This window comes from Petaurus breviceps, unplaced genomic scaffold, assembly GCF_028583685.1.
Source record: "Petaurus breviceps papuanus isolate PSGF00001 unplaced genomic scaffold, PetGlider_PUasm1.0 178, whole genome shotgun sequence".
Taxonomy (NCBI): Eukaryota; Metazoa; Chordata; class Mammalia; order Diprotodontia; family Petauridae; genus Petaurus; species Petaurus breviceps.
This window is the reverse complement of record NW_027185777.1, coordinates 21,347,454-21,360,185: the sequence shown is the minus strand read 5'-3', so window position 1 is coordinate 21,360,185 and position 12,732 is coordinate 21,347,454. Positions and strand designations below refer to the sequence as shown.

General features: G+C 38.7%; 1 protein-coding gene across 2 annotated transcripts in view; it reads left to right on the top strand.

Annotated features, from left to right (window-relative positions):
- Positions 1–8,451, top strand: part of MAP3K8 (mitogen-activated protein kinase kinase kinase 8) — a 24,334-nt gene extending 15,883 nt beyond the window's left edge. For both annotated transcript variants that reach the window (XM_069086385.1, XM_069086384.1), the window contains exons 5-8: positions 1,017–1,123; positions 5,221–5,373; positions 6,284–6,527; positions 7,398–8,451. In XM_069086385.1, coding sequence (XP_068942486.1) covers positions 1,017–1,123; positions 5,221–5,373; positions 6,284–6,527; positions 7,398–7,531 — 638 coding nt within the window. In that variant the 3' untranslated portion in view covers positions 7,532–8,451. The remainder of the gene's footprint in view (positions 1–1,016; positions 1,124–5,220; positions 5,374–6,283; positions 6,528–7,397) is intronic.
- The last annotated feature ends 4,281 nt before the right edge of the window (positions 8,452–12,732 follow it).

Below are 12,732 nucleotides of genomic sequence, written 5' to 3'. Positions count from 1 at the left end.
AAAAATACTGCTATCTTTTGTTTTCATGTGGCTTTTCCCCCTGTTTTCCTCTGGCTTTCCCATCCCTAAAGAGCCATAACGTATGACAAAGGATTTTTAAAAAGAAAGAAAGGAGAGGAGGGAAAAAAATGAGCAAAACTGATTTGATCCATGAGAAAAAAAATCTGAAAAATCTATGTATTAATTCACCCCTGCAGTTCTCTCATCTGCAGAGACTTCAAGAGAGATATCTTCTTTGGGGCCATGTAAAACAAATACATTGAATGTTTGAAACTTTCCTAGTAATATCTAGAACTAGATAGAACTCATAATGTTCTACTATAGTACCCCGTTGTGGTATGAAAATGACTCTGGATTCTTGAAGATTATGCCAATGGAGCACAAGCTCTGGCAAGAGTTAGGAGTGTGGACCCCAAAACTGGTGATCTTGTCCACGGCCCAATCTAGCTCATCACTGCAGAGCTTTCTACTAAGTGCAGGTATTTTTTCTGGCTGTAACAACTCAAACCTCATGAATATAATCTCTTAAGGCAGAGCAGTTAGTAATCTGTTTTTGTAAAGAAAATAACCTCATAGATGACATCATGGATCCTTGAAATTTTTTAGCAACATTAATCAGCCAATCTGAAAGAGAACCAGTGTAAAACTTGGTATGTGTATTAGACGCTGTTGCAGGCTCAGCATTAATAGGGTCACCATTGAAATTGTTGTTTCCTGTTCCAGAAGAAGGATTTAGTTGCAATGTGACACCATTCAGGTCCACATTTTGGCTCTGAGAACTTGAAGCTTGTATCCCTGACATGGCACGTGTAGATCATTTATGTACATCTTGAACCCCTCCTATGCTTAGAATCTGGATCTTTTTATTTATTTATTTTATTGACTTGTGTTTTTCTGAATTTACACTGGTTACTCATGCTTTTGTTTGCTATCTGATATCTATTTCTTTAGGCATTGTTGTATTGTAACATGCAGGTACATTTTTAGACTAAAAAAGTGTTTTGTTTCTGCTGCAGCCAGCAACATCGTTTTCATGTCAACGAAGGCTGTGTTGGTGGATTTTGGCCTGAGTGTTAAAATGACAGAAGAGATCTACTTTCCAAAGGATCTTCGGGGAACAGAGGTAATTATTACATATCCAAGAAAATACTTTGTCTTTCTGAGATTTTCTGGTAAAGGTTCTAGAATCCCTCTAAGAGAGGTTAAAGGGAAATAATTTCATTCATCAAAAACCTGGGAAATAATGCTCTGTAAGTTGGTAATATCACTAACTTTCCTTAAAATAATGTATGATTTAATTTAAATGGTGAGTAATGAGCAAATGTGAGCCAAAAACAAAATAGCAATAATATTTAAGTTTTCCATGTAGCAAAAAGGAACAGAATTTCCTGAAATGGAGGACATGTCCTCAGGGTTTTTCATATCTTTCAATGCTTAGATTTGTCATTAATAAATTCCTTAATAGACCTTAAGCATTTTGAGTATCTACAAGTAAGATGCCCTTCTCTCTCCCCTCCCTCCATTTTGTAAGGAGGGATTTTAATTTATTTTATTTTTTTTGGCACCTGAGTCTCTCTGGGACCAGAAGTGTAGTGGCCACTCACCCCATGGGGAAACTCTCCATTCCAAAGGGTCCATCCCTATTTCATCAACCTGATGGCTCCTTGGCAGCTTGCCATTTGGGTGGCAGATTTAGAAAGTGTATCTGCTGGGCTTTAATCCACTGCAGCTCAGAGCTCTTGAACTCAAGCAATCCCCTAGCATTGGCCTCCCTTAATAGTGTAGATTACAGGTATGCACCATCATGCTAGGACACCAAAGGGACTATTTTTAAGCTATATAATCTTTGAGTTTGTGCATAGATGTCTGTGAGCCAGAAAAGAAGGAGGCTTGGAGGTTCTTGGCCTGGTGTAAGGTTTTTTCTTTACAACAGAGAGTTATCTTTAAAGTCATAAAGACCTATGTTCTAATCCTGCTCGCTGTCTGACCCTGGGCAAATCTTTGGAAAATGTTTCAGGATATCTTGTTTAAAAAATGTGAAGCATCATAACCTTTTTTCTCTCCCTGGACTTGTTGAAAAAAAAAACCCAACTAGTTATGGTATTAAACATAGGAAAAACATCTATATCTCACTCCCTTCCCTCCTCCAACTTCTTCGCGGTCATGTGATTAAGTATTTTGCAATACTGGAGAAAAAAACAGACCTTTTCTGGGAATCTTCTGTGAAAAAGGGCATGCCTGCCTGAGTTAGAAATCCAGCAATGTAGTGTTCTACCACTAGATAACATTGAGATTATCTATTTTTTTCTGCAACAGTAAATTGCTTCTTATGGATTGGCTAGAATGATTTGCAAGAGCACTTCACAAAGATTTTGCAGCTCCAAATGCCAGAGCTAGTCTGTATCTTGAGAATATCAACACTAGAGTTGTCAAATTTTGACACTGGAGGGAAAGTTTAAAGTTGATGAATGAATATCTCTGGCAAGTAACATTAATGAAAAAAAAAACTGGGAAAAATCAGAAGTTAAAACTTGTGAGAGAAATTAATTGGCATTAGGATGATTAATTTGAAACCATCCTACGTTTTTCTTCCAGAAGATGCTATATATTTTTGGTTAAAATAATTTTCCTTTTATTTGCTTTTAACCTATGTGGTGGATCCATTATTTAATCACTGAACATCTGTTATGCCCTTGTCATGTTCCAGGCACTGTGTATTTTGCTAGGGATGCCAGTGACAAAGAATGAAATAGTCCATACTCTCAAGAAGCTTAAACCTAATGCAGGAGAGAATAACACATATATAATAATTTACAGAATAAGTATAAAAGAAAACAAATACAAATAAATGCAGGTTAGCAAACGGAGTGCTATTTATGAGAAGCAGAAAGACCAGCTATGCTGGATCAGAGAAGGGGTGGGGAAATAAGTCAGCATGGAGTGGTACCTTTATTAATGAAATCAACTAGGTGGGTGTGCGACCCACTGCAGACATCGGCTAGTGTGACCATGGCAGTCACTGAACCTCTCTAAATTAGCTCCGTTTTCTCATACATAAGAAGGAATCGTGAAGAAGAAATAAAATAATGTCTTTAATAAACCTTAAATCAGTCGATGAATGCCAACAATCATCCTTTCCTCTACTAGCCAGTAAACTCATTGAGGACAAGGATAGCTATTGAATGTGTTTATCCCCCTGCATCTAGCCTAGCACACAATTAGGTAGTAGGTTGCTAATACAAGCTTGCTGTGTCTTATTGCACAACAGCGTCTACATTAGAATTCAATCAAGGTTGAATTCTGGCCAGTGGATCATTAGAAAACAAAAGAAAGCAACCACCTTTCGTGGGCCACTGCATGGAGGGTCCAGAAGAATACCCAAGGAATGCAGGCTCACTGTGGTTTAGAGGTGGCATGGATTTGTCCTTTTCCTTTTATAGACATAACTTCTCAATTCCCCAAACACAGAAAATGAAAGAATTCGCTTTAAAGAATCCTGACAAAGAATAAGACTTTTTTTTTGCCCTGGAGAGGACCTTCCAGTAGTTTCTTTCTGATTCAGTGTCTTCATTTTACTGATGAGCCAGCAGAGGCCCAGAGAGGTTCTTTCTCCTCCAGAGTCTCATAGCCAGAGACAGAGCTGTCGCTGGAGCTCAAGCCTCCTAGCTCCCAGGCCAGACTTCTGCCTGAAGTACAGTGATTCTTAAACCAACAACTATAAGACCACAGGTTCTTAACTTTTTCTGTGTCATGGAACCCTTTGGCAATCTTGGGAAGCCTATAGAGCTCTTCTCAGGGTATTGTTGTTAAATGCATAAAGTGAAATATATAGAATTTACAAAGGAAATAGAAGGTTAGTGAAAATAAGGATATACATTTTTTTTTCCATCCAAGTTCATGGACCTCCTGAACTCTGTAGAATCTCAGTTTGGCTTTGTTTTTGTTTTGTTTTGTCTTTTTTTTTTTTGAAGGGGGGGGCGGCAGGGCAATTGGGGTTAAGTGACTTGCCCAAGGTCACACAGCTAGTGTTAAGTGTTTGAGGTAAAATTTGAACTCAGGTCCTCCTGACTGCAGGACTGGTGCTCTATTCACTGCACCACCTAGGTTTGGCTTTGTTATTGAAAAAACTATACATTCAAGTTCATTTCTTCATGGATGTGGAAACCCTTTGCAATCCAAATCCATTAATTCACCAGTACTTGCTCTAGATTATTCGGAATCACTGTAGATTCTAATTTGTGCACTCACAGAAGACTGTGTCTTCATCTCATTGTTTGGGCCCCAGGGAAACAGTTGAGTTAGGAGTCAGGATGTGGAAAAGTCATTCTTCTTCAACTAGAATTAAATTAATTCCCAGAACATTAGACACATTTACATTCAAATGTAAGTATAAAAGAACCCATTTTCAAGCCAAGTAGAAATGATTTGATGGTTATCTAACTTTTGGAGCATTCATACCCCTGTGTGAGTAATCAAAAAGCTATTACTTAATGTTAAACTTTGGACTGAAAAGGATTTGTGTGTTATCCACTTTATATAAGAAATGTAATTCTCTCTAGCAAGCAGGATGTGGTAGTGCAGCTTACCTGTAATCCCTATTTTATCTTATGGACTGAGACTGGTGGGTCTCTTAAGTTCAGGAGTTTTGAGCTGCAGTGGGCTGAGTCTCCTGGCTCTGTATTAATATTTTAAATTGTGTAATTCATAATAAATATTCAGTATTACTATGGTGAGCCCAACATGATGGAGGTGGCAGGAAACTTAAGGAGGGTTGAACCAACCCAAGTGGGAGAAGTAGCAGGGTAAGATAGACCAAGTCTTAGGAAAACTAAATAAAAAACAAAAAGCCCTTCAAATCATTAGGAAAACCATTCAGTGCAGTAGGTAGTTGCTTACAGCAAGATGGAAATCCTGCGTAGTTTGCTTGGCATCACGTCTCTGAATCTACAGTACCTTTAGCTTGTTGGCTGAAAGGCATTCTTTGTCAGGCTAGTTTACTCCCTCCAGCCAAGGTTACCTGGCTCCCAAATAGAGTGATTCTCTTGTTTTCCTTAGCTAGAAGAAGCAAGTATTGTCTCTTTTGCAGAGGGTAGAGAGTTTGATAGAAAGGATAAGGCCAGGGGGAATTCCCAGAACTGGAGCAAGGAAATAAATACTAAAACAACCAAATGAGGGAACTCCAGGCTGATTCTCTACCTCCCCCCCATTTTTTTTTTCCAGATTTACATGAGCCCAGAAGTGATTCTCTGCAGAGGCCATTCAACAAAAGCTGATATCTACAGCTTGGGGGCCACCCTCATTCACATGCAGACGGGCACACCTCCCTGGGTGAAACGATACCCTCGCTCTGCCTACCCCTCCTACCTTTACATAGTAAGTATGAACCATCAAACCAGCCATGGGAGGGATGGTTCAGCCTGGACTGGGAAACTCCTGCTCACACAAACTCCCAGGCTCTCATAGAGTGTTGAAATGGTGATAAGAGCCACAAATGCTTCCTATGTTGGAGGAAATTAGTAATAGTAGTAATAAATGATACAAAAGGCTTTAAATCAGCCATCTATGAAAGATAATTTCTTTTTATGCCACAGAATTAAAGTACTTAGCAGCAACCTTGAAATGACCCATGTCTCCAAGCTGGAGATGTTCCATATAGCCTTTGAACTCTTTGAGTTGGGGAATCTTAACTTGGGAAAAAGGGGACAAAATATTTCGGGAGGTCTATGAAGATGGGAAAAGAAAGGACAACCTTATTTTCACCAGCCTATAATTGGAATTTGACATTTCCTTTAATTATAAATGTAAAACCAGCATTTTTTTTTCTGAGAAGAGCTCTGTAGGCTTCATCACATTGCAAAATAATTCACTGTGCTAAGTGACACTGGTTAGTCTGTCGATCCTTTTGATAGCCTGGGATCCAGGTGAGATAATACCCTCCTCCTTTCTCAGAGGAGAAGAGTAAAGTGCTGAGACTTTGCTGGAGCAGCAGAGATAAGCTGAGGCCACGGCTCTTTTGTGAAGATAGCATAGAAACAAGGAGCCCCCTTTCTAAATTCAGTGCTTTTAGAGGATGAATGCTTTTAGTGTTTGAATTTAAACCCATGCTCCTGGGGACTGATGTTTGTTGTTTTTGGGGGGGGGGGGGGTAGGGGGAGGGATTGGTGACAGAAAGAATGTAATTTTCAGTGACATGTCCCTAGGGCATTTTCTCCCATGAGGCTATTTCCACTCATCAACCCCCCAATCTGCTCTTTGTACACTAAAAAAATTGATTTGTTGTTAGATTCACAAGCAAGCACCCCCTTTGGAAGATATCGCTCAGGACTCTAGCCCAGGCATGAGAGAGCTGATAGAAGCAGCATTGGAAAGGAACCCAAACCATCGTCCGACTGCAGCAGATTTGCTAAAGCACGAGGCCCTGAACCCTCCCCGAGAGGAGCAGCCACGCTGTCAGAGTCTGGACTCGGCCCTTTTTGAGAGGAAAAGAATAACAAGAAAGGATTTGGAGCTGCCAGAGAACATCACAGGTACGAGCTCTCTAGAGTACTCAACCCCCCCAAGCTTTCTTTTCTTCTGACGGCCCTTCCAGATTTCTTTCTTTGAAGTTTATAGAATAAAAGCAAATCATGAGTTACTGTAACCATAGCTAGGATTGTAGAAACAGATTATTTTTTTTTCTCATTGAGAATTAATTTACTAGAAAATTATAATGTGCATCGATGGTAGATGCATGTCAGTTTGGTCACTGTGGGATGGTCCATACATCTGGATATTCCTATTCTGTCCTGAGGGGTTTCTGACTTCGTGCAACAGATAATTCACTAGTTCATTTTAAGTAAATGAACCATAATAGTTTGGTTCTTGGTAAAGTATCATTATAGGTTTTCACAGCAAATGTCCTGAGGCCTCTAACCCACTGGATAATATCCTAAGTGGCCCATGGATGGATACAAAGCTGAGTTTGAATTCAAATGGCATTTCTGATCTTTTCCTAAAAAAATTTTCCCCTGACAGAGAACTTCCCAATTTAGAAAGTATTCTAGGAATAGTGTGTGTTTATCATTTTCTTTTTATTAAAAGCTATTGAGATTCATACTCCCATATGCAGCTCCTAAAAATTCCATGGACTTTCTTTGGCCTTTTTTCCCTACAACTCTTTTAAGAAGTATCCTAATGTTGAGTTCCTCTTTACCATCTCTGCTTTCTTAACTGCAGTTTGGTCTATTTCATCTGAGATGGACAGTTGAGGAAAAATACTCAAGCGTAAACTTTTGGAATAAAACCAGATTTTTAAAAGACTTCTCAGCAGGCCCCAAGTGATTGTATCTGTTGGCTAAATGTCCATCAACTCTGTTCTGGATATTGAATTTACAGTCCCCCAATTCTTGTCTTCACAGATTCTTCTTCATGCACTGGGAGTACAGAAGAATCTGAAGCCATCAAGAGGCAACGATCCCTCTACATCGATCTTGGAGCTCTGGCTGGTTATTTCAACATTGTCCGGGGGCCTCCCACGTTAGAATATGGCTGACAGCCAGTGTCATCTGCTCCAAGTTAGGGTTTGGTCTTCATCTCCTCCTAGGAGATTTAGTAATGGCTCTACATCTCGACTACGGAGTTGGTGGTATCACACGCAGGTCTTTTACCTGGATAGTATGGGCTCCATGTCGCCCACATGCACTTAATCTTTGAAACTACACTGGTACAAATTAAGAAGAAATGTTCTCAATATCCCTGATGATAAACCCCCAATTAGAAAGTTGAGAAGATTAGAAGAATGACTCTGGTGATTGGTTCCATCTACGGTGCACTTTGGTATTTTCAGTTTTGGACAATAATGTAGAAATTACTACTTTTGTTTCTAAGTTGGATAAGAAATCTTCATTTATTGGAGAGAATGTTTATTGTTTTTAAACAGTATTTCCTTGAGCCATTGATGTTAGATTCTGGCAAAAATTGAATTGACTTTTTTGAGGGATGATAAGAGCCCAGAGTACTGTTTTAACCACCAATAAGCTTGTCCAGTGTGTTGGAGTGGCTAATTGAATGTGTCCCTAGCCACCTGTCACTGATGACAAGTCTTGTTATGTTCCTATGGAAACAATTCTTATTGTACATGCTATGCTTAATACATTTAAAACACAACGTTTTGGATGTGGGCAAAACTGTGTAAACCACATAATTCTGTACATCCAATGGGATGAGTGAGTGAACTTCTAGGAAAAACAGAAACCTTTGTAATGCTGAAATGCTTTAAGCATTTGAGTTTCGAGAGAGCATACTATGTATGTTGCATATATCAAATGCTTTAAGGAACAACCCTGTACTTTTGACATTATGAAATATTTAAGAACATTATTAAAATGTGTTTTCGGGTAATGCAGATGAAACAAAGTATTTTGCCCAATGTGGACTGGTCAAATTGCTGAATAAATTCCATATTTTGTCTTAGCGATGGTATGTGGTTTTCTTTTTAACTGTGATTGTTTTGTCTTATACCCTTTTATGCCTGTTCTTTCCTTGAATCTTTTCTTTTCTTTCTCCAACATTGATTTGGAGACACAAGACACTAACTTATCTTTTAAAAACTCAAATTGAGATCTTAAGCATCAGATTATAATGGAAGCGGTTGAATAAAAAAAAATTCTGGAAACACCCTGCCCCCTAAATACCTTTGAGAATATCTGTTTTACACAAAGGGATAGTACTAGTCTATAGGAGTTGTTTTTGAGGGCAAAGCTTTATTAGACATCTTTATTATTTCTCTGTAAGATATATGAGGCTAGAATAAATCTTGTACGGGCTGTGATTTCGGTACAATTAATAAATCCTTGGGGAGAAATGGAGGGGGAAAAGTGGCTCAGGGCAGGGGGGGTGGGGGGGGAAGGGTGGTGGGAAGAAAGAGACAGGACCAAAATCTCTTAAAATTCACCAGGTTAAGGAAGAGAGTTAAGGAAGTTCCAATCCCTTCAGCACAGGTTGGCAGTGAAAATGGCCAAGAAGGACACAATGATATCACAGATAGAGACCTTTCCTGGTCATGCCAGGGCCCAGTTCCAGCTTAAGAAAGAGGAAAATCTAGGACTGGAAAGACCTGTATGCTAGGGAGTAGGGATATGACTTCTGGGTTACATTGCTGAACAGGAAAATGCCCTAAGAGAGAGAGGGAAAACCGCTTAGAATAGACCAAGAAGAACAAAGGATCTTGGCTCATTTTTGCTAAAGCATCTTAGGCAGAGAATCAGTTTTGGAACACTTCTGTGTCCTATAAAATTTCACCTTTGGTAACAATTTTTGGCAGCAAAGTGTCATTGTAGGGCATCTTTGTTAATAGCTATTACTAAAATGCTCAGTAGATGGACAAAAAACATGAATAAATTTTAGACTCCATGGCTTTTATTCCCCACGATTTCATGTTAAAAGGATCCCCTTCTTTTCTCCACCCAGCTCTATCTTAAGTCTTAATAGCACAACATTCAGAGCCAAATCACTTAGGTGTAGGACCCACTAATCTCTGCCAAGTCAAAAAGGAAAAAAAGGTTAAAATTAGAATTAATTTTCTTAATCCTATACACGTCTATCATGACTCAGTCTTCAAACCCTTTAGAATTAACCAAATTGCAAGGCCAACCATCTCTCTTCCCCACCCCACAGACACCTTTGTCAGGAGACCACTAAGAAGGTGAACCAGAAGATGGAAATTCTAATTTCAAGGAATGAAAGGAATTAGGAATCCATTCTTTCTTTGGCCAGGGTTGGAATATTCACAGTCAAGGAAGCACCATCAAATAGCACTGGCTGTCTTCATCTTCTTACCTGCAAGTGTGTGCTTGCAAGTCTATGGAGCTACTTACATTGCCTAGAATTCTTAAAAAAAAAATTACATTAAAAAATAATTTTAAAATAATGTAAAGATAATTCATTTACATTTTAAATAATTTTATAATTTTATTTTATAATTTTTAAATAATATTTTATTTCCTTCCCCAATTACATGTTATATTCTTGTATAAGTGAAAACCGCATAGGAGCCTGACCTTGCTTGTGGGGGCAGCTTCTCTCCAGGAAGAAGTCAACAAATTGTACCCTCTATGGGGATACCCTTCCTGGAAGGAAAGACTATATTTTCTTGGGCTATGTTAACTGATCTAAGCCTAGGATCTACAAAAAAAAATTTGTTTCAGACAAGTAAAAGTTTAATAAAAATGTAAGGAATTAAGACTGTCTGACTCCTTGAGCTACAATTTCTTTATCTATGCCATGAGATGGCTCCATCCTAAAGTACCTTCCTGCTGTGACATGTATTAACTCTAGGATTTGTAGCATGGTATAGTAGAGAACTGGCTGTGGGGTCAAGATGACCAGTGTACAAGTCCCAACTCTTGATACATACTAGCTATGTGACCTAGGACAAGTCACTTAACTTCTCAAGGTTCTAAGCAACTCCCTAAGACTTTTAGTCGCAGGAAGTGCTGAACTTTCTCACCTGGGAGTCCCCTATGTCAATGAAATGAAAAGCCCATTCCCTATGTTGTTCCAATATCCTACTTTAGACAAGTGAGTTTTGCTGCCAACAGACTCCTATCCCAGGGTGGCATTCAGTGCAAGGGATTTGGAAATGTGTATTCATAAAAAGCAATTAGAAAACTAAAATGTATGGCAGTGCCCTTCAAGTTGACATATTTGTGCTACGAGTTAAAAGGCCAAGGTGGTTGGAAGGGAGGTTGGGAGTCTGTTTGTTTGTTTTTTTAATTTGGAATTTAATATTTCCCCAGTTACATGTAAAAACAATTTTGACATTTATTTTTAAAACTTCGGATTCCAAATTCTCTCCCTTCCTCCCCACCCCCTCTCATTGAGAAGGCAAGCAATTCAATATAGGTTATGCATGAGTAGTCATACAAAACACTTCCATAATAGTCATTTTGGGAAAGACAACTATATTTCCCGCCATCCTATCCCACTGCCCAGTTATTCTATTCTCTCTTTTGACCCTGTCTCTCCTCAAAAGTGTTTTTCTTTTGATTGCCCTCTCCCCCAATCTGCCCTCCTTTCTATCACCACCCTCCCTATCACCTTCCCCCCTATTTTCCTCTAGGGTAAGATGGATTTCCATACCAAATTGAGTGTGTATGTTATTCCCTCTTTGAGTCAATTCTGATGAGGACACATCTCCTTCTAACTACCCTAATAATGAGAAAGGTCTTATGAGTTACAAATATCATGCTTCCATGTAGAAATATTAACAGTTTAATGAGTCCCTTATAATTTCTCCTTCCTGTTTCCCTTTTCATGCTTCTCTTGAGTCTTGTATTTGAAAGTCAAATTTTTTATTTAGCTCTGGTCTTTTCTCAAGAATGCATGAAATTCCTCTATCTCACTCAATATCTACTTTTTCACTCATGGATTATACTCAGTTTTGCTAGGTAGGCAATTCTTGGTTGTAATCCTAGCTCCTTGGCCCTTTGGAATATCGTACTTTAAACCCTTCAATCCTTTAATGTAGAAGCTGCTAAATCTTGTGTTATCCTGATTGTGGCTCCATGATATTTGAATTGTTTCTTTCTAGCTGCTTCCAATATTTTCTCCTTGACCTGTGAACTCTGGAATTTAGCTATAATATTCTTAGGAGTTTTCATTTTGGGATCACTCTAAGGAGATGATTGGTAGATTCTTTCAGTTTCTATTTTACCCTCTGGTTCTAGAATATTAGGGCAATTTTCCTTGATAATTTCTTGAAAGATGATGTCTAGGCTCTTTTTTTGATCATGGCTTTCAGGTAGTCCAATAATTTTTAAATTATCTCTCCTAGATTTATTTTCCAGGTCAGTTATTTTTCTAGTGAGATATTTCACATTGTCTTCTATTTTTTCATTCTTTTGGTTTTGTTTTATAATTTCTTGATTTTTCCTAGAGTCATTAGCTTCCATTTGCTCCATTCTAAATTTTAAGGAATTATTTTCTTCAGTGAGCTTTTGAACCTCCTTTTCAATTTGGTCAATTTGGCTTTTTAAGGTATTTTTCTCCTCATTGGGTTTTTGAACCTCTTTTGGCATTTGGTCTAGTATATTTTTTAAGGTGTTATTTTTTTTTTTTTCAGTTTTTGTTTGGGTTTCCTTTAGCAGGCTGTTGACTCGTTTTTCATTATTTTCTTGTATCTGTCTCATTTCTCTCCCCAATTTTTCCTCTACTTCTCTTACTTGATTTTCAAAATCCTTTTTGAGCTCTCCCATGACCTGAGAACCAGCTCTTATTTTTCTTGGAGACTTTGGATGTAGGAACTTTGACTTTGTTGTCTTCTTCTGTGTATGTGTGATCTCTTCCCTGTAACCAAAGTAAGTTTCTATAGTCAGAGTTTTTTTCCTGTTGTTTGCTCATTTTTCCAGTCTATTACTTGACATTCTAACTCTTTGTTAAGAGAGGGATCTGTGCTTCCAGGGTGAAAGGCTGTCCCAAGCTTCAGGGGTTTTATGCAGCTATTTTCAGAGATACTTCTAGGGACCTGAAAATTTTCAGTTCTTCCAAAGTGGTATGATCTAAGGAGAGGTATTTTCTCCTCTCCTGGCTCTGGTCTGTGAGTGACCACAAGCACTCTTTTCTGCCCTGGAACTGTGAAGAGGGTACCCTCTCCCCTGCTGCCACAAGCTCTGCTATGCCAGTGCTCCTCCTTGCCCCAATACTACCATCTAGGACTGAGACCCAGATCCAAATCTGGGCAAAGCAACAGAGTTC